At 38.4% G+C, this 22,162-nt stretch overlaps 1 protein-coding gene across 6 annotated transcripts in view; it reads right to left on the bottom strand.

Moving 5' to 3' along the window:
• Nucleotides 1-22,162, bottom strand: part of SLC4A10 (solute carrier family 4 member 10) — a 270,102-nt gene that overhangs the window by 162,311 nt on the left and 85,629 nt on the right. For 4 of the 6 annotated variants that reach the window (XM_008178464.4, XM_065561767.1, XM_008178463.4 and 1 more), the window contains exon 2: nucleotides 8,007-8,088. In XM_008178464.4, coding sequence (XP_008176686.2) covers nucleotides 8,007-8,088 — 82 coding nt within the window. Of the gene's footprint in view, nucleotides 1-8,006; nucleotides 8,089-11,185; nucleotides 11,375-22,162 lie in introns of all 6 variants that reach the window. The other 2 variants (XM_065561769.1, XM_065561770.1) reach the window with 1 other exon arrangement.

Raw genomic sequence — 22,162 nt, 5'->3', positions numbered from 1 at the left:
CACAGGGCTGAAACCAATTACTCCTCACAGGAAGCAATGTCTTGGTTCTCTAACTCATCAGTCCCTCTGCTGGGGTGCATTGTGATGTTCCAACATTGCCAGGTAGGGATCCCTTCCTGTCTGCTTTGCCTTTGACATCAGTCTCTTTAATGTCTTTACTGTGGCTCTACCTTCCCGTTGCTTTATAGGTATCCAGGGGGAGGCTATCTGTGTTCATATTCCCATCTGCCACTGTGTCATTTTAATTCAGCTGAAGTGTACTGTGGCCATTATTTGATCATAGAGTGTCAGACAAGCTAGACCTTGCAAAATGCCCCTTCGGTTTCTGGATCACAGTTCTTGCTTGAGTTTCCTCCGGAGAGTCCACCTCCAGAACCTGGAGTAGTAATCTACTGTGACCATGTAGTTCCTTTCATTAAAAGTTAAAAGCTTTGTTCTGACTTTTCTGCAGGGTTACATTGGGATTTCCTGGGGCTGTAGAATCTCCTTCTTTTGTCAATCATTATACTCTTTACACACCTTGCATTGTTCCAGGTATGCTCTCAATTGGGCCAGGCCAGGCAATTTACTCTCTGGCTTCTATCCCCAGGGGTGAAGCATGCATCTGTCTCATCACATCAGCTCTTAAAACTGCTGGGATTACTGCTTAGTCCCCATTAACAAAATCCCATCTTGCACACACAACTCATCCCTTGCCTGGTAGTAGGAGGTACTATCCTGTGGCACTTGCTTCTTGCTATCTGGCTAACCCAGAAGTATAAATTCTTTTACGGCCTGTAATACCCCATTTTATTCAATGCTTTAATGGACTTTCAAATGCCTATTCTTGGGTCTCTGACCATTCCTTCACTGCCTCTGTGAGTGTTAACTGTTTCAAGGGCTCATAGATTTCTGATAGGTGTATGCTGGAAAGAGAATTGGCCATCTCTATCAATCACTGGATTTCCTTCACATCCTTTGCATTTTGTTAATGGCTCTAAATTTCTCAGGGTCTAGCTAGAGTGCCTCAGAAGTCAACAGACGTCTGATGTAAGGACCTCTGTTCTCCTCAGCTTCAGCTTTTCTTCGTTCAGCCTAATATTCTGCTCCTGGCACCTTTTCAGCAGTGATATCATGATCCTGGATTGCCTTTCCCTTGACATCTCCTTCTCGTACAATAAGAATGTCATCAGGTACAATCTCAATGCCTTGGAAACCCTGTTTGCATTGGAACACCTCTAATATCAATAGGCGTTCGTACCCAACAATACTTGCCAAAACATGTGGCAGAGTTGTCAGGTGGCTGGATGTCTCATCTAGCTCAGTAGGATCCTTGACATCACATAGTAACCTGGATAAACTGGGCAATATGTCCTCAATCATTGTTTGTGGGTAGTTACTTCTTTTCGGTACTGTTAAGTGGTTTTGGATCAGTGCAGATGCTCACTTAACCTGCAGATTTTCTCACCACTAAATAAGTTGCTGATCTACTCTGTGCTAGTTTCAATAGGTATGATGATGCTGGCTTGCTAGTTCCTTCTTCAGTGGCTCTATCAGAGCTAATAGAACTCTGTGTTTCTGCAGTCTCATGGTCTCATGTGGAGGTATGTTTTTAACTTCAGCTTGCCCTCTAGGAATCCATCTCCTTAAAATATGTCCTGATATTCTGCTAGAATGCTGGACAGGGCATCGAGTGACTGTTCTCTCTCCTTTCATGTTGAGAATATTCGGGTGTTGTGCTGCAACAAAGCCATGGCTGTTACTGCTCTGCAGTCTAGCACTGGGTGGTACTTCTGTATGTACTATAAATTCCAAACAATGTTTCACAGGTTTCATTTGCCCACTGGCCTCAATGTTGTTTTATTGTACACCACTGGCACTTGGTTACAGTTCTCCAGTCTAATATTGCTATTTATCAAATGTTGTTGGGATTACATTGCTGTTGGCTCCACAATCCATCGGGAATCAAATTGGTCATTGGTCTCAATAACATATAGTTGCAAGTATGGCAGTTAAATGGCTGGCAGCCTTCTTCTGCAGTGTGTGTATATTGAATGTCTTCAAATCTGTTAAAGTTACACTGCAGATATCCTCCTCTTCGATGGAAGTCTCTACATCCTCAATCACTGTATGTACTGCTGCTTTTTCTTCCTGGGGTAGCTGCAGCACTGGGACATAAAGCAATTCAGTTTCCTACACCCTTTGCACTGCTGCCCACAGATTGGGCATTTTTCATTTACCTTTTGTGTTACTTTCCAAAGTATATATACTGAACCACATAGGCATGGGAACTAGGGGTTGGGAGGTGCTGCAGTGCCCTTGGCTGGTTCCCGGGGTCCTGGCTGCCAGCCCCACGCCTGGGGCTCTGCTCCTGGCCCCAGCTGAGGTCCCAGCCTTGGCCCCCTTACCTCTGTCCACATCCCCCCACTCCCGGCTCCACAGCCCCGCTCCTGGCCCCAACTCTGGGGTGAGGTGGGAGCGCAGACAGGGATGAGGTGGGGCACAAGGTAAAAAGTTTGGGGACCACTGGCTTTCAGCACCCCCATTATAAAAAGTGTTCCAGTGCCACTGTTGGACCGTGATGTCTGCATTCTTGACCAGTCTTTCTCTGTCCTCCCTACTGGGTTCCTTTAACTTGTATCTATATATTTTTTCTGCACTAATGGATATTGTTTTAATCCTTTGTCTGCCTTGTTATTTGGAGGCATTTCTCTAGGGTAGATCTGTTTCTCTCCACAATCTCTCCTGTAAACTAGAATCATGTGTCCCACAACGATCCTGTTTCTCTCTAAGTAAGGAATCTTTAGTGTCTCCAAAGTTACATGTAGATGATAAAATTCTATGCTCTGTAACTTAAATACCTATTCCATCTTCTGATTTTTGGTTTCAGGTAAGAGAACAGTATCTCTATACAGTCTCATTTTGTCTGAGGTCACAGTACTCAGACTCTTATCAGCTGTTCCAATGTTTTGGTCATTATTCCTGACAACAGTGTTCACTTATTGCCCTTTTTCTGCAATGAGACAGTAAAAAAAAGCTTGATCTTCATTTTCTCATCTTTATCCCTCATGGTCAGCTCTGTAAACAGACTCAGTTCTTGTTTCCGCTGCTTCCATGATTGTTCAAGCTTTTTCTCAGGAAATCCAGCATTACTGGGTGTCTGAGTCTCTTCATGCTGGCTGTTTGTTTGGTTTCTAGGTGCTGCTTTTTTTGCCCTTTAATCACTCTCTCTTCCTTGGTGTGGGTTGCACTAGACTTTCCACTGGCACCATGTTTCATGTAATGTGTGTGGACAATAACAGGAAAGGACTCCGTGTTTCTAACACTAAACTGTCTCACAAAGAAAACTATTTACATTGAGGCTGCAACTGCAGTTAGCATTTAAGCCTTGTGTAAACAGATTGACTTCCTATTTGTGCTTCTCCCTCCAAATTCCTTACAGGCTGCAACTCTGAGTTGTATAAGGTGTTGGTTCTATGCAGAGGCTCTGCCCTTAAGAGCAGTCATGGGCATATCTAGATACTATTAATCATTGAGCCAAATCAGCAGTGCATGGGGCAGCTATTTAGTCAACAAAAGCACCGCTGGTGCATTGGTAGACAGATAGTAAAGGTAGCCAGCAGCAAACTGTCTGTATCCAGAATAGTGTAGCTGTTTGTTGATGTGTTTGTCTGTTCAATGCACATGTGCTCCCAATTTAGGTTAGTACAGAACTGGTCCTTTATATAATGAAACCATTTCAGTACCCAGTGCTGTAACTCTTACTTCAGGTCTCTCAGCGTATGCGCAGTGTGCCCAGCAATTTGATAGCAGCAGCAGCCGCCAGGTGAAGAGCCAGTAGCCCGCCATTGAAGTGAGTCAACGGGTACTCGTCAAGGATATGCGACATAGTCTGATGTTGACCATATCTACATTGTGGGTAGAGAAACCCCATTTGAAGAGACTGGCCACACAATTGCCCTGTCCTGTTTGATACTGATTCAGGGATGACCACAAGTGCCTCGGCAGGTCAAAACCTGGTGGGCAGATGGTTGGGTCAGTGACAAGAGAGTGATTCATGACTGTCGTTGCTGACCATTCATTACACCAAGCAGATTCCAACATCATGCTCTGTGGTGGCATAAGTTACTGTAAAGGATTGTCTAGAAGACAGGAGAACTGATGTCTGGTTGAAGAGATCTGAGTAAAGAAGCAAATTGCTGTTCTCACGGATCTTAGTCAGAAGCATGATGGAGGCCCCCTCACGGCGATTATGGGGAGGTGCTATGTTACTAAGTATTGGCAGCCATGGCAACAGAATTGCATGTAAAGTCCCGGTAACAATGCACATAGTTTGTTAAGCTCTACATCGACCTCAGGTGAACTCCCATTTAAATGTGAATGCAAACTATTTCAACAGGAATTTTGCCTGCATGAGGACTACAGGATTACATATACAAAGTGTGGCTATATCAAAGTGCTAGACTTGTTGCTTAGTTTTTAAAGATTAATTTCTCTCTTCATTCAAGTAACGATCAGCCAAAGGATTTGCTCTATATTAGTGACTGACCATAACCTTGTGAACTCTATGAAAATTAACTGTGAGAAAAAGAGTCACTTGTGCTGAGAACATGAATGCCAAAGCTTTGCACAGAATCTATTTCTGAATTGTTGTAGTGTTTGAGAAAAAAAGGACCAACTGCAAGCTCCTGAACTTACACTATGCAGACAGATACCTGAAGTGAATAAGCCCATTTACATGCACACCAGGCTAGTGGGCTTTTAACTAGACATATTCCCTCTCAAATGCACAATTGGAGTATGTACTCTGTGTTCTTACACACATAATTTAGGCATGCACAAATATATGAATATAAAAATATTTGCTGATGAAAACCTGGCCCAGGATGTTTTAAATGGAAATATCAGAAATATAAACTAACCTTTTTGACAAAACACCACCAGTAGCTGAAAACTCCCAAATGTCCAGTTATTCACATTTTTGGGAAAGAAATCTTTCCTGGCCTAAGAACATTCATTTCAAGTTTCAGTCTAAAGTAACATTCATTTCTTGCACCCAGGTTATAAATCCCTGAATAAGAATAAGGCACAGACAGACCCTTAACAGTGCCAACACTAGTGTCCTGCTATAATACTGAACTATTATTTATTTACATTTTTAAAACACAGTAAATGTAATTAAATAAATGTGATGAAGAACTAATGTACCTAATTGTCTAATTATACAAAGTGAACTAAGCTACATAATTAAGTACTTAATTATGTAATTACATATTATATAGCTGAAGCATGTTACATAATTAGGGAAAATGTAAACTTTCACCAGAGAATCCATCATAAGTTACATTGGAAGGGAAAAAGACAGTCACACTTCTGAGTAATGTCCACTCTCCAATACAAGAGCCACTGATTTATCTAATTAGGTGATAGAGTGTCTGGACTTCTCTGTGGGACAAGCAAGGATTCTATTAACAGCAATGGGATCATTCAAACTTACAGCATATTAAATCTTTTTTTATGCCACTTGGCATTTCTGGAAGTGGCAGTTATGTATTTTCAAAGATATCAAGTTGATCCTACAGCAATCTCTCTCAAAAGCTGCTAACCACAGTATCCTATATCAATTAATCAATTTTATAACATTGTTAATAACATTGTGCCATTATTTTAAAAGATTAGTAGATTTCCAAGGCAAACCACAGGATTTTTTAGTTTTCCAAATTACTAAAACTGAGTGAAAGTTTCTTCAATCAATATTTGTCCAGTTTCCAGTTTTTCAAATGTTCTTGGAAGCAGAATAGTTTTTCAGATTTTCAGTGAGATTTCACATTAGTGTGTTTTTGCCATTAGAGCAGGAGGAAATGCATTTTTGGAGCACCAAAACTATTCGTGAATTTGTGTTGAATTCGGCAAGTTGTTTGAGCCAAAAAAAAAAAAAAAGCTAGAAATTTTTTTGAAAATGTAGAAACAGTTCATTTTGACATTTTTAAATAAACCATTTTGATTTGATGTGTAATTTTGAATCAACATTAGAAACATTTCATTCAATCCAAATGAATTTTTTTTGTTTCATTGAGAAAAATAAAAGAAATCTCTATTGGATAGAAACAAACCAAATTTGGGGGTATTTTTCAGTTTGGTCACCTTTTCCTTTCCTTTTCAGGATGGACTCAATTATCATCTCAAAAGAATATTCACTCCAAGTGACGGCAGGTGTCATTTTGATTATAATGGCCAACTTTGGGTTACCCAGCAAAACAGGACTTGTTGGTATATTACACTGGCATAAGCTTCTTCCATCATGGAGCCTAGGGTGAAACAAGCCCAATATCTATATTCCTATATTTTTCAGAATTCGATTTGACTCTATCATGATTAGCTGTTGAATTTTGCATATCTATTACTTACATAGCACCCAAAAACATGCTGGGCATTTTGCCAACAAATAAAAAGGCAGGTCGGCCAGAAAGCGTTTACAATCTATACATTATAAACTGAAGCATAGGCCACTTCTAGAGGAAGGATACCAGATAAAGTGGATTATTAGTCCAATGTGCTATGGTGAACTCCATATCTCTAAATTATCTGCTACTCCTTGGCATTAAAGGGTAGGCCCATTCAAGTGAGTGACAGTGCACAACTCTAAAATGCAACATCTATTTTGTTTAATGGAGACCTGAATGTGCAATGATAGCAGGACTGGGCTCTTTATGAAATAATCATGTATTTTAGGACACGCAGTGAAGCCAAACAGTTTACTGGGGCCCTAATGCTGCAAACATTTATGCATGGGCAGGGCCAGATTAACTCTCCTGTGGGTCTGGGGCTATTAGATTTTGTGGGGCCCCTGTATACAAGTCTTTTTCCTAATTTAAAACAAAACAATCATAATTATGGCATGGAGGCTATTAATGCTGTACTAAACTTGCCTTTTAATTAACATAAAGCTTTTTCTGTGGTTACATTTCAGTCTTAAAACATGTAGAATATAGTTAATTCAAAATAGCCTACTTCTTACCTTAGAATAGCTGTTATATTAGGTTTTTTTCTGAGAGGGAGTTTGGGTGCAGGAGGGGGATCCAGGCTGGGGCAGAGTGTTGGGGTGTGGGAGAGGGTGAGGGGTGCGGGATCTCGGATGGAGTTTGGTGCAGGAGGGGATTCTGACCTGGGGCAGGGGTTTAGGGTGCAGGAGGGGGTGCGAGGTGTAGACTTCGGCTGGGAGGCACTTACCACCAGCAGCTCCTGGCCAGTGGCACAGTCTCTGCGTGCCCCTGGGGACAGGGGGACAGCGTGTTTACGTGCGCTGCCTGCGCCCACAAGTGCCGCCCCCACAGCTTCCACTGGCCAGTTCCCAGTCAATGAGAGCTGCAGAGATGGTGCTAGGGGCAGGGGCAGCACGCAGAGCTGCCTCCTCCCCCCCCCCCCCCCCCTGGGGCCACAGAGATGTGCCAGCAGCTGGTCACTTCCAGGAGCATCATGGGGCCAAAGCATGCAGTCAGCCTGCCTGAGCCCTGCTGCGCCACTGGACTTTTAGTGGCCTGGAGATTGCGATTGACAGTCAGAAGCTCCAGGATCAACCAGTCGATCGCGATCGACAGGTTGGTGACCACTGAATTGTATATAATTATGGATTTATTTTTGCGGGACCCCCTTAGTCTGAGGCCCTGGACTGCAGCCCCTAAAGCCCTTGCGTTAATCCGGCCCTGTGCATGGGCATAACTTTCCACAAAGGTAGTCTCACTGGAAAGAATTACTCATTTGTATAAAGTTACATATGTGCATATTTACAGGATTGGGACTTAAAATATCCTCAGGAAATCTTATCCCCTATCACCCAAGTTTTAATGTTGCCAGAGGAATATGCAATACTCCTCTTTTAAAAACAGTGGTCTAGATTTTGCCTTCATGTACACCCTGGCATAACCATTGAAATCAATGAGCATGCACGGGTTTATATGAGAATGGAACTGTGTCCAACACTTGGAAAAGAAATAGACAATGAAATGCACAGGAAAATAATCTCTCACCTTCCAAGTCTTCCTTTTCAAAATGCGTTTTGAGAATGGAACGAGTGCCACCTCTGTCCACGACAGCTTCTTCATCATTTCTCTGCAAAACAGAAATATATATGGAGGAGTCTTTTCTTTTTGTAACCTGCTAGCAAGATTGAAGTCTAAGTATAAATAATTTTAATTTTCACTTTTATGGTTTTTCCCTCAGACATAAGGTTTAAAGAATCTCTTTTCTCTTATTAAAATCTATTCTTCGTATGGCAGCTTTTATTGTGCAGTGTTTAAAACTGGCTTTGATGTGAAGAAATTAGATCTGTTATGACACCATGCGAGATGACGAGTAAATTCTGGTTTCTGGGAAGCAATAAAATCATGAGCCAGTAAAGTTATGCAGACAATGAAAGAAGAGGTGACCGGTTGAGACAGTTACACTATTGTACTCTTAGAGAAACAGCTGTATGCATGCATTTTTGGCTCTGGAAAACGAACTTCTGTAAACAAGATGACATTATGAACTATGCGCAAAACAGAAAAATCATAAACATTAGCAGTGTTAATACTATGGTTAAATTGGAGAATATCAGTCTCAGTAAAAATGTTGATGTGAAAAAAATTCTAATCTCATGAAAGCAATTAGTCTCAATTATTAGATGAACTGTAATTCTTTCACTTGTCTGGTTTCAGCTTTATGAATGCTTTATAGTTACACTGTACACCGTGTACTCTAATTCTATATACTGCATGCAAACTCCCTTTTTTTTGATATACTGAATGCTCTGATTTTATATTGTAGTTATACCATACATTTTAACAGTGTAAGCAGTCAACTCTACATTTTGACTATACTTATACTATGATAGTAAATACTTTATGCTCTGAAATTATACTGTAAGTGTATTGTATGCTGGAATGGTCTACTTTGGTATTGTGTCCTTCAGTGAAAGCTAATGTTAAAGCTAAAAGGCAGGACATGCTGCTAGTTTCAGTTATTTGGGACACAAACTGGAATGAATTAAATATACCCAGTATTCACTAAGATATTAACCCTTTGGAAAGTCAGCCATAATGCACAGGTAGTAAACTGAATGCTGGTTTCCCAAAGAGCTGCATATTTGTGCTTACAAAAACAGATACCTTCATTTTACAAAATTAAGAGACTGGCTACTGGATCAGATGAAGAGAAAAAAAAATTAAATAAACAAAAGCATTAATTAACATATAATGAATATATATTACATGACGTCAGTGTAAGTGGAAGAGGCTTAGAAAGTGATATTAGAGTTTAGACCTTCCTGACTTTTATATTTGAAAAGTACACCCTAGTAAAAGCCTGGTGCAGAGGAGTTGCTTAAAATACCAGTGTTTAAAGCTAAAAATGGATAAAAGAGTGAAAGGAACATGAAGAGAAATTGCACCATATGAGCCCTTCTCCTTTAAGGAGAAACAGCAAGGGTTGGATCTAGAGCTGAACAGTATGCATTTTGGGATCCAAGATTTTGCTTCAGGGTCATCTAGGGTTGCCAACCCTCCAAGATTGTCCTGGAGTTTCCAGGAATCATAAGATTATGTCATGTAATGAAATCTCCAGGAATTCATCCAACCAAAGTTGGCAACTCTAGGTTCATCTCGCCTTCATTATGCTGCAGCTATTTCATATACGAGAGTCTATAATCATACTGGAGTAGTTTGCATCAGCACAAGGCTGTTAAAAAGAGATGGTAACAGTGCCTTTATTAGATCTTTCTATCAGATAAGGGTATATAACAAAAATTTGACAAAGAGGTAGGAGCCTCCTGTTGAAATCTTTTTGCCTCCTAATACATTAGAGTTAGTTAATAATCTATTGAATGCACTAGGACATTTTTTTTTTACAAGTCATTCGGTCATATTAACATTATAGACAAAATTAATCTATTATTGTAAGCAGTAAGACACATCAGGGTGTGTGTCACATTGAAATACTGCCATGCTCCTGGGTGAATTGTTAGGTATGAAGCCAAAAGGCCAAGTATTACACCAATGTAAGAAGTAATGCTCTTCTTGCATAAGTCATTCCCAATAGTTTCTCACTGTGGTTAGGAAAAGGCCCTATGTAAGCAGCATTATGGAAAAATCCTAATCCATATTACATTGCTTTTATAATTAATTTATTTATAGAAAAGTTAAAATAAAGTAAAAAGTAAAAAAATCATTAATAAATATTGATTAAAAATTATACATTTTTTATTTATAAACTTGATGCACATTATTCTACCTTTGACTTTTTTATACCTCCACCCCCTGCACACATTTGCCTTTCATCTTCAGGCAGTCTTTGTCCAACTTATCTCCTTCCCTTGTAAGAGGCATCTTCCATTAACATTAGATGGAAAAATAGCTAGATTGAGAGTTGTATGTTGCTCCTGTTTTAGTGGTCAAACCTGAGCAAGCCCAACTAAACAGGCACTGTGGCTTTTTGTCTTCCCATGCAGCAGCATATAGTTCTGTACTCAGTACCGTGGTAACATCGTGGTTCCTGTACTCCCTCTCCTCCCAAGTCAGCTACTAAATCTGCACAATGGGATCCCGATCTCTATTGGGATCCTTGGCACAGCTACAATACAACTAATGAATAATGATAGTGGCAGACATGCTGACCACACCATCACCCTCCCATCATGACTAAAGATTAGGAAGTTAATTTCATTTTTTAATATTTTTATTAGTGTTCCAGCAAAACTGTATATAGTGTCATTATTTTAAAATATTCTCATAAATGAGAGACTCAAACAGGAAGTACAGGCCAAAACCACCATATAAAAGTCATGGAAGGTGGAATGCATATTCTAGACGACTTTAGTGATATTCAACACATGCAAAATAATTGTATTTATTAAGCACTCCTCTCACCCTCAAGTAAAGTGTTCAAGGAGCGAGACAAACAATTAAAATACAGCAATAATTAAGAACCCAACCATGACTCTATGGAAGTCAATAGAAGTCTTTCCAATGACTTCAGTGGGAGCAGAATCAGGCTCTGAGGCTACAGGTATATCAAAGCCTTGAGTTTTACAACATATCATTGTAGCTTTTCTTACTTTTAGCCCATTTTGAAGAGGCTGCACACTCAACAATTTATATGACACAGAACTAAGGTGCTCAAATTATCTTGTTATACTGGAGTAGTTTGCAAGTAAATTTATGGACACACTGACCATGTAAGAGTCCTTCGAATTGTCCATTATTGCATTGAGATGCTTGTTGACTTCAGTGAACAATGTGGTCTAGTGCTTAAAGCCTGGGAGTGGGCTCCGGAAAGTCCTGAGTTCTAATCCTGGCTTTGTCACTGACTTGCTGTGTGGCTTTGGGAAAGTCACTTAGTCTCTGTGTCTCAGCTTCCCCATCTGTAAAATAGGGATAATAATACTTCCTCATAGTGGTGTTCTGAGGCATAATTAATCAATACTTGTACAGCACTTTGAAGCTGGAGGATGCCTAGTATTTTAATTCTATAGTGTGCTCATTTTCCATATGTAAAGATGTCTTGATAGATAGCAGTAGAGCAATAAAACCGTAACATTTAGGGATATATAAAATGCTTTCTCAAAAAAAGATAGATTCTCATAGGCCCTGGAATGGTTCACTGCTGCACAACTACAGACAATATTTTTGTCGGGGTTTTACATTTGGGCCTGATTCTCATCTCATTTACATAGGTTGAAAATTAGGAGTAATTCTACTGAAGTCAATGGAGTAACACTACTGTGAAACTGATATTAGACGAGAATCTGGCTTTTTTTGTATTAAAAACTGCAATAATTTCTGTCTTTTTTTACCATTTACTGGTGCCTTATGCCCTTTATACAATTATCAGGCTGTGATTTTTCCTTAAAAAAAATTATGACAAAATTATTTCCTTAGAAATAATCAAATAATTTAAACACACAGTACAATAATCAAACAAAACATCCAGGGTAAAACAAAAAGAGCAAGATGAGTCCTTTAGGGCTTTGGGTGAAAACCCTGTGCTATTTAGGGTGAAACCCTGATCCTTGACTTCATTGGGAACAGGATTTCACCCATTTACATCATCACAAATGAATACCAGTAAGTCCTTTATTCCACACCACTTCACATTTCCTATATGTCAGATATTTTACAAAAAATAACTATTTTTAAATGTTTTCAAGTGTTTTAAAAATTGCACTGGTACTAATTTTTGTCTCCTACTATCTGAAAATACTCAAATGCATGAGGATGAGCACAGTTCAGGTACCTAAGGATATGTCTACACTTCAAACTGGAAGGGTAATTTCCAGCTCGATGAAACATACCCACACAAGATCTGATTGAACTAGCATGCTGGAAGTATCTAAAATAGCTTTTCCATACACAATTATGTCATAATTGTAAGGCCTAACATCCCAGAACGTTCTAATGCTGGAACTCTGGAAAGCTGGGAATCAACTCTTTTCCGTTGTATAAGCCCTAATTTCTAATCATATATATGTTGCAGAGATCAATATCCTTAAACCTGTCATTGTTTCAGAACAGTATATTGCCCATTTCACACCGCAGACATAATAAAACCACCTCAACGAGCAGTGGTAGCTCTGTCACCAACATACCACTGTGCACACTACCTCTTATGCCAGCAAAATTTATGTCTGTCAAAGTGTTTTTTTCACACCCCTGAGCAACATAAGTTTTGCCAACATAAGTGGTTGCGTAGACTATGACAGGTTTGTGTTTTAATAATAGCTGTTGTAAGCTGCTCAGAAGTTTGCAATCTTAGTAGTAGTCCCAGTTAAAGATGGACTAGCAGGCAGAGTCCAGATGAGATGTTTAAAGTTGCATAATGAATCCAACTTATCACATTGCTTCCACCAAAGTATCACACACACGCGTATGCACACACTCTCTTCAGATTTTTTCTGGGTGATGGAACTGTAGATGTATATATATCAGCATCTTCACAACAGACTAATGACAACATTTCAGTATTTAAAACCTAAGAGATAAATATGCATGTTATTTATAAATTCACAAAAAGCAAAATAAATACATGATTTTTTAAAATAAATGTATAAACATATGTCATAAAAACTACCTAAATACCTCATTCAAGTGCCCAGACTCACTCAGATTGCTGCAGTATACAAAACATAGAATCATAGAAATGAAGGGCTAAACAGGACTTCAAGACTAATCCTCCGCTGAGGCAGGATCAAGTAAACCTAGATCATCCCTGATAGGTGTTTGTCCAATCTGTTCATAAAAACGTCCAATATTGGGGATTCCACACTTCCCTTGGAAGACTATTCCATAGGGTGACCAGACAGCAAGTGTGAAAAATCAGGACAGAGGGTGGGGGATAATAGGAGCCTATATAAGAAAAAGCCCCAAATATCAGGACAGTCCATATAAAATCGGGACATCTGGTCACCCTACTATTCCAGTGCTAACTACCGTTATCATTGGAAAGTTTTTCCTAATATCTAACTTAAATCTCCCTTGCTGACGATTAAGCTGATTACTTCTTGTCCTACCTTCATTGATCATGGAGAACAATCAATCACTACCCTCTTTATAACAGCCTTAACATATTTGAAGACTTATTGGTTACCCCTTCAGTCTTCTTTTCTCAAGACTAAACAGGACAAGTTTCTTTAATCTTTCCTCATAGGTCAGGTTTTCTAAACCTTTTATAATTTTTGCTGCTCTCCTCTGGACTCTCTCCAATTTGTTCATATCTTTCTGAAAGTATGGCACCCAAAACTGGACACAGTACTCCAGCTGAGGCCTCACCAGTGCTGAGTACAGGGGGACAATTACCTCCCATGTCTCACATATTACACTCCGGTTAATACAGCCCCAAATGGTATTTAACACCCGCATCACATTTTTGACACATGTTCAATTTGTGATCCACTATAACGACCAGATCCTGTCTTGGAATACCAGCACCTTGCCAGTTATTCCCCCTTTTGTACTGTGCATTCAATTTTTTCATTCCAAGTGTAATACTTCACACTTGTCCATACTGAATTTCATTTTGTTGATTTCAAATCAATTATCCACTTTGTCAAGGCCATTTTTAATTCTAATCCTGTCTTCCAAAGTGCTTGCATTCCCTCCCCAGCACGATATCATCTGCAAATTTTATAAACATGCTCTCCACTCCATTATTCAAATCATTAATGAAAATATTGACTAGTACCAGAATCAGGACAGACCTCTGCAGGACCCCACTAGATACATCATCTTACTTTGAGTGAGAACCGTTGATAAGTACTCTTTGAGTACAGTCTTTCAACCAGTTGTGCACCCACCTTTATAGTACTTTCATCTAGATCTCATTTCCCCAGTTTGCTTATGAGAAATGTCAGATAATGTTAAGTCAAAAGCCTTGCTAAAAATCAAAATCTATCGTGTCTACTGATTCCCTCCTATCCATTAGGCCAGTAACCCTATCAAAGAAAGAAACCATGTTTTAACAATTAGTATAAATACGCAATATTTATAAGAAGATTTAAAGATTGCACTGAAATGCATTTTTCAGCCCCACTTAAAGGTTCCGTTACACTGGTATGTTGTATTTTGGTGTGAATACATTATGAACAAAAATAAAATATAAACTGAATACACAGCTAAAATATGCATTTTATTTGAGAAACTGGAAATGATCCCTTTCCCTGCACTACCTCTACCTCTTACCCACCCAATTTTAGCCTCCTCACTATTTCACAAATCCTTTATGCATATTTCTTTCCCTTCTCCACTCCTTCGATACTCTGCTTTCTCTAAAACTGAATTTTTTTGTGTGAAAAGACTAACCCAGAATTGTTTGGGAAAATAGCAAATGTTATAGAAATCTACTGAGGTTTACAGATGTTCAGATCATATATATTCCTGTTAATTACACCCTTAATACTTTCTGGATACAGACCATGTTGTTAAAAGAGTACTATTTCAACATCCTTTCTTAATGTAAAATATATTTCAATGCAGAAACCTTCATTCCCTTAAATCCGGTTCTCATCTGTACAGCGTTTCATTCGAAATTATGCACACAACACGACTGCTGACACATAACTAAAATAATTATGGAATTAATAGGACTTCACTGCATAAGCCATTTATTGATTATTAGATGTCCTACATAAGTCTTAAATGCCATCTGGAGCTTAGGAAAGCCTGTCATTGCAGAACATTAAATGATGTTTTCCTTCAAAACACAACCATAGAAATAGTAAGATTAAATCTTTTTTGGTACTAAATATCTGCATGATTATAATTATTTAACATATGTCTGTGAATAATGAATACATTTTAGTTTATATGTTATTTCATGAACCTATGAATTTAGATACATAGACCATAAATCCTATGCTGTACTTTCTTGCATTTTTATAATAAGATTCTAACCTTTGTATCCAAAAAGCCATGCTTAAAATGATCATACTAATCGTTTAGCCTAAACTTGACTGCTTTCACAGTTTGGAGGTATCTTACTGTTATATTATCTAGATATTCTCTGGCTGTATCTGGTTTCATGAGGCATTTCTGTTTCAAAATCACTTCTGTTAACTTCAGCTTGACATTTACAAAAAATAGCACAATTAAAGAAATAGAAACGTGTGCTATTTGAACTCAAGAGCTGCTAAGAGCATATGTGAAACATATCCTTTACAAAATTGTATTAAGTCCCTAAAAAAACTGTTCAGTGTAGCTGCATGTTACATTGTTGCAGTAAAGAAATCACTGGTGGCTGCCTTGCTCAGCTTTGTCCTTTGAAGTGTCCTTGAGCTGACAAAGTCACACCAAATTAATTTGATGCACCCAGTGTGTGTCTACACTTTAGATGCTACAATTCCTTTCTCTTTCCTGAGACAAGAAAAGACTGTAATCCTGTGTATTATCATCATTTTGAATTGCTTACATTATATATCATTATATATCTGCAGATGTGGAAAGTGCTGTGAATTTTATCTTTCAGATGCAAAAGAACTGCTTTTTCCATTCCACTAGCTACATCAAATATTCCATATTTTTTTCTTATTCATCTATCAACAAAGAGCAATCAAAACACATTTAAAATGCAATTAAGTCTATATTCTCCAAAGTATTATTTTAAAACCTTCCTTTTCATTTTATTGTGTCTGCGGTACTTTTCTGCAGTAATCGCTAATGGCTGATGTATAGCATATATTCCTTTTGGCCAGCCCCATACTGCATACTACAGGATGTGCAGCAAAGTAGAAAGCAATTAGTTTTCATTCCAGATTTATATCTTCCCCAGGGCTGCATGTCATATGCATGAGGACAGCTTTGCCCTCTCTCTCTCTCTCTCTCTTTGCAGCAAGAGCTAAGATAATTCTCAGTATGTATCCGTAAAGATATACCATCTTCTACAACAATGTTAAAATCTGCACTAATCAACATTAGCTCTGGAGGACTGATGTGCCAGCGAACTTAGATTGAGTACATGTTTAATATAGTAAGCATACAATCTCATTTCACATGTAAAAATGGGTAATCACTGTGGTCATTAAATCTAAGCACAAACTGTTATAAATTTGATGAAACTAAATGGAATCAAACCAAGAAAATGCAGACTAGATTGGTGCAATGCAGTCTTAGAGGCAAATAAATACGGATTTATAAAGTATTATTCCTGTGTTTAGTTATACTGTAAAGTTCAGAGCTGCTTGCATCCAAATATGTATGATAGATACTGTCTGAGTTGAGGCATAATAAATGTATAATCATTGAACTAGCCAGCTAATAGATCAATTTTATCTCATGCTAGTATATAAATGCATTAAAACAGTGCTGTTCTTGCCTAAAGTATTAATTTGAGGAAGTTAATTTTGTAAACAATACATTCATTTAATTATGCAAAGCAAATGTATTATTTTAACATACAAGTTCTTCATATCCCTTTGTGCAAGAGAAAATAGGATAATTTAAAGAAAATGAAACAGAAAAGTTAAGAACATGAGATGTAATAAACCAACAAACAAACAATTTCATTTATAATGTTGCAGTCCTTAGGCGCTCCAGTCATGGACTAGAATCCCATTGTGCTTGAGGCTGTACAAGCACAAAACAAGGGAACAGTTCCTGCCCAAAAGAGTTTACAATGTTCTTGGGCTGATGGACTAGGGAATAATATAAAGAACATAAGGCTTAAGGTTGTTTCCAATATTTGTTTTGAGTATTAGTGTTTAATTTTAATTGCTCTTCCATTTTTACCAGGTTTTAAATGCCTCATAGACCATTTTTGGGCTGAAATAAAAAAAAGACTTGGGGTATAATATTCAAAAGCACTTAGGAGCCTAAGTTTCATTTAAAAAGTGACTTGGGCACTTTTCAATGTCCAATTGAAAGTTTTGTTAGAGAGCTGTTAAGTTCCTCACAATGCTTCCCTTTCCCCACCAGAATATCACATCAGCCTTTTCTGGATTCAGGTTTTGCAAGCTGCTCTTCATTCAATTTTTGGTTCCAAGTAGGTCCTTGAATAGCTGGTAGATGGTGCTGCTTGTCTCTATTGTGAAGGTCATCAGCATAATGCTGACATTTTACCCCACACTGCTTCACATTTCTCTCTTCTGGAGTCTCTCAGATGTTGACAATGGTGGAAATGAGAACACATCCCCATGGGACACCATAGGTCAGCATTCTCCAGATGGATATATTATAACTCTCTGGTTGGAGTCTGAGAGGAACGACTGAAATCATCTCAATGTGATTTCATTAGCACCCACCACATCTCTGAGATGGGACAAAAGGATTCCATGATCAGCCATGTCAACTGCTGCATAGAAGGCCAACAATATGAATGTGGATGTAAGAATTTTATCCAGGACCAAAAGGAGAATCTAGATCGGTAGCACTAGTGTCCTGTCTGTCCCATGTCTTGGCCTGCAGTCTCACTAGGAGAGGTCCAGAATACTATCAGTATCTAGGCTGAGTTGGAGACTACCCTTGGTGAGTCTCTCAATTAGTTTGCTCAGGAATGGAAAGTTAGTTACTGGACAGCGGGTGGAAAAATAAATTGTGTTGATTGATAGTTTCTTAATCACTGGTCAAATTATGTGGTGATTTAGGTTGGGTAGATTTCCTGCCCCCTAAGGAGGTGTTCACAATCTCAGTTGGTAAAGGTTGCAGATGTTCTCAACTCTCTTTCACTAGCCAAAAAGGGTGTGAGGCAAAATGACAGAAGGTAGCTCAGTCTTCATGTAGTACTTGCTATCATGAGAGTGGCAAATGCAAAAAGGCAAGACTGGGTGTTATCAAACCTGTGTCTGACAGGAGGTCCCCGCTGTCCTGAGAAGCAGTAAAAGATATAGGAAATTTTCTCTGTAGGCTCATAGTTCTGCACAGCAGAAAGTTCTGGGCTCTTCAGTTGTGTGGAGGCTTCCTGAGTTAGCAAGGTGATTCGTGGTCTGTAATAATTCAACAGGCCCTAATTTAATAGCTACTATGATGATGAAGAGGTAGAATGTCTTTGTTCTTCTGTGTCCAGGTCATAGGCTCACAAATGTTCGTTATGTTGTAACTTGTCTGAATCTACTCATATTTCTACCACCAAAGCTCAAATTTTCTCTCTTACTTCTTTTGTCCTATATTGCTAGAGAACCAAGAAGCGAGTTCTTCATTGTTAGTGGCAATGCTATAGCTATTGACTGGCAATAAGCCCCACTCCCTTTTACAGTAGCAGGCTGTTCACACCTCCAAGGGTTGCAACTGCAGGGATATTACCCAGAAGAAAGGCAGTTATTCAGATAGCCAGCTCCCAAACAGTTTAGCAGTTTATACAGCAGAACCAACACCTTGAACTCCACTCAAAGTGATCGGATTATAGACCATCAGCACAACCTGCTGCCTATGTAAAACACCACTCAATAAACAGGCAATGTATAGTGTATTAACAAGCTTTTAGTATGCTCTGAAAGTGATATAATCTTGAGGTGATAAAGACATTGATAACCATAGCAAGCCTGCATGAAGAATAAAAGGTTGCACACTTCTCACCAGATACACATGGAAAAGTGTTGTTGGCCATAGTAACTGTCTGAGCATTCAGGAACTACCTAGAATTTAACAATTCCTCCTAATTGCAAACCTGCATAACAAACAGTGGATGCTCTCCCTCAGTTGAGGTGCTGATATAATCTTCACCAATTCTTGTGTATTTTTCCCCAGTCTACCAATACTTCAATTCTGTCAGATTTTGATGTCAGCAAACAAGCCTTCATAGAAGTCCCAATCTCATTCAGGCAGTGAGTGAGTTATTCCAAGATAGATACAAAGCTGAGTTTCATCATCATACCTAAGAGATCTTAGCCAGTTTTTCCTCATTATCCTACTAGGGGTTGATCCCTCCTATTAAGAACTGTATATGTGTTAACAATACTTCCTGATCGCTGATCTAAAATATGTCAGCATGGACATTTTATGTTCATCCATTGCCAGGAGAAATTATTGACTAATGACACCAGTGCATTTCTGTACCATGCCCAAGGATAAAACCAGATTGCCGACGGTCAATGAAATCAGAGGGTTTCAGATGTGCCAGAGTTGTCTATGACAACAGCCTCTAGCATCATTCTCAAGGAATAAAGGTTGAACAGCACCCAATAATTAACAAAGACCAGCACAGAAGCCTCACATTAACTTCCTTGCAGAGGAGTTGGCACCATGTCCTTCCAAGGAAGGCACTGACAAAGTTGACCAAAAAGTAGCCCAGAATTTTCTTGCTGGACTTGTTCGCTGTCAGGAAGGCGATAGATCTAACTGCAGGTATGTAGCTTGGAATGCCCCAGCATCACTAGCATTTCAGTTAATGCTAAGTCATCTGTTAGAGTTTCAGCTGATATCATGTGTCTCCAAAAGACATTTGGATATGTTGGTCCATATTTCATTCATAAAGTAACAGCAAGAAACTCTCAAATCTAACTGAGTGGAAGAAGCTGGAAAAAACAGGCTATCCACTGCCCAGAATGGTTCTTTGCAGTTGCTTTGATGGAGATGAAGAGGCCTTTTTTTGACCTCTTACAGAGTCACAGCATAAAAACTCTTTATGTCACAATCAGGCAGACTTATCATGAGACTTTGCCACTGGCACGCTAACCACCTCCCCTCTCACTTCTTCTGTCTCAGATCATCTATAAACTATGGTGTGAATTAAGAGGGCAAAGCCAGAGAAGAAGACATTTAGGGGGCACTCTATTGACAGAAGAGGACAAATATTATAAAGTCCTTCTAAGCTGTTGCTATTGTGTTCTATTTTCTGAACATTGTCTGCAACAGGACCCCAAGAAGAAAGGTATGCCCTGAAACCAAATCTTTTTTTCTGCTGGATAAAATGGTTACTTACCTCTGTTTCCAATAGCTCAAAATACTGAATTAATCTTAGAGCTGTCATACTAAATATTTTTATCTATATGCTGAAGATGGCATTGCTGATACTAGTAGAGAAAGGTTAAATAATCTTTAATGTAATTTAGCATTTGCACCAGTGAACAGGAAGAACAGCAGGATTTTGTAGAGAGGATTTACAATAACCAGCACAAAGGAATGAAGAGGCATCAAAATTAACAAAAGAAAGAGCAGAAAAGAAATAAATTAAATAGTGAAATAGGTAATACAGTGCTTTGAGAAATAACAGAGCAAATACCAACAAATTCCAGTTTAATCTCAAAATTAATTTGAAGTTGCTTCTACGTCTTTTTTTAAATGCACAATTTCCACCAAAGAATGCAAGGCAACCTGTCATACTGTATATACAGAGAAAGAATTTTTACATCAAAGGCTTAACCAAAACATATTGGCAAAGTGATCAAAATAGAGACTAAATAGTGAGGGATTTAAACAGTTTAGAGAGATTAGCAAGCACAAGTCTATGATACACTGTTTCAGGATTTCAAATAGGATTATCACAGAATAAAAGGTAAACATGAATCCTCTGAGAACAGGATGTGTGCTACAAATGTTAGGCTGGTCAGGCTTCCTAGCTCTAAGAGAACTGTTACTTTGGAAGGATTGTTTATCTAATGGAACCCAGAGAGTTTAAAAGCCATCACTTTCCTGATCCTACCAGTCTGGACTAAGCATGATCTTTGCCAGTGAGAACAAACTGGGGTCAGAAAACATAGTGATGAGAAGTTAATAACATGTTCTAATTTGAAATTACAGAACAGAATCTTTCAAGGAGTAAGAGCAGCAAATATAATCATGTGAGATACGGGAAAAAATTCTGCCCTCTCATTTTCAGGTTTTATATATATATATATATATATATATATATATGATTTATCAGTGCTTTTGAATAAAAGTAATTCTATTTGGGGAAAAGAGGTTATTTCCATTGCAGATTCTCTGATAAGGTCACTAAATTGATGCGCAAGTAGCTAGCAGACATCCAGGGAAAGATGGAAGGATCTCCATCCAAACCTTGGAAGACATGATCCAACATTTTACAGTTTCTTTTTCCTATTATCTCTCTCTTTTTACCTACGGGTTTGATATTACTGCCATCATCTGGCATCTTCCACATAAAATCAATAGCAATAGCATTTTGGAGGGTTTATTTTGTTAATTTATTTTTATTGTTGTTGTGGGGAGGGGCTGTTAGATTGACTTGTTTCAGAAGTTTTGGGGATGTTTGCTTTGGTTGGTTAAAGTTTTTGGGTCCAAGGCTTTGTCAATGTTTATGAGTGTTATTCTTATGGTGTAAAGGCCTTTCGGAAGAGGAAAGTTATGCAGCATTTCTTATATGCTGGCTGTTATTTTACTGATTGTTTATTAGAAGTGGACTAAACTGCAAAGTTCAGATCCAGATCTCACGTGTTAGTGGACCATTGAGAAAACAGTGGTCTAGTCTCACTGCACTACATTATTACTTTCAATAGTGAAACATTTATGTATAAAAATGTTAAAGTTTAGAAAGAACACCATCAGTATGAGATAGTTGCCCTTCACATCCAATTCACCTTTCCTTAAAAAAAGCATTTTTCCATTAAACTAACCCTTATGATTTAAGAAACAGAAAAAAACATTAGATTTTAAGCAATTTATTTATTCATTTATTATAGCTTTGTACGGTGCCTAGTACAATGGGTCACAAAGTAAATAACAATAATAATAATCACCTCTATTATGTCTGTCTTTAAGAATATAAGTTC

This window comes from Chrysemys picta, chromosome 11 (assembly GCF_011386835.1).
Source record: "Chrysemys picta bellii isolate R12L10 chromosome 11, ASM1138683v2, whole genome shotgun sequence".
Lineage (NCBI taxonomy): Eukaryota > Metazoa > Chordata > Testudines > Emydidae > Chrysemys > Chrysemys picta.
The sequence above is the reverse complement of the archived record's forward strand: the minus strand, read 5'-3'. Positions and strand labels throughout refer to the sequence as shown.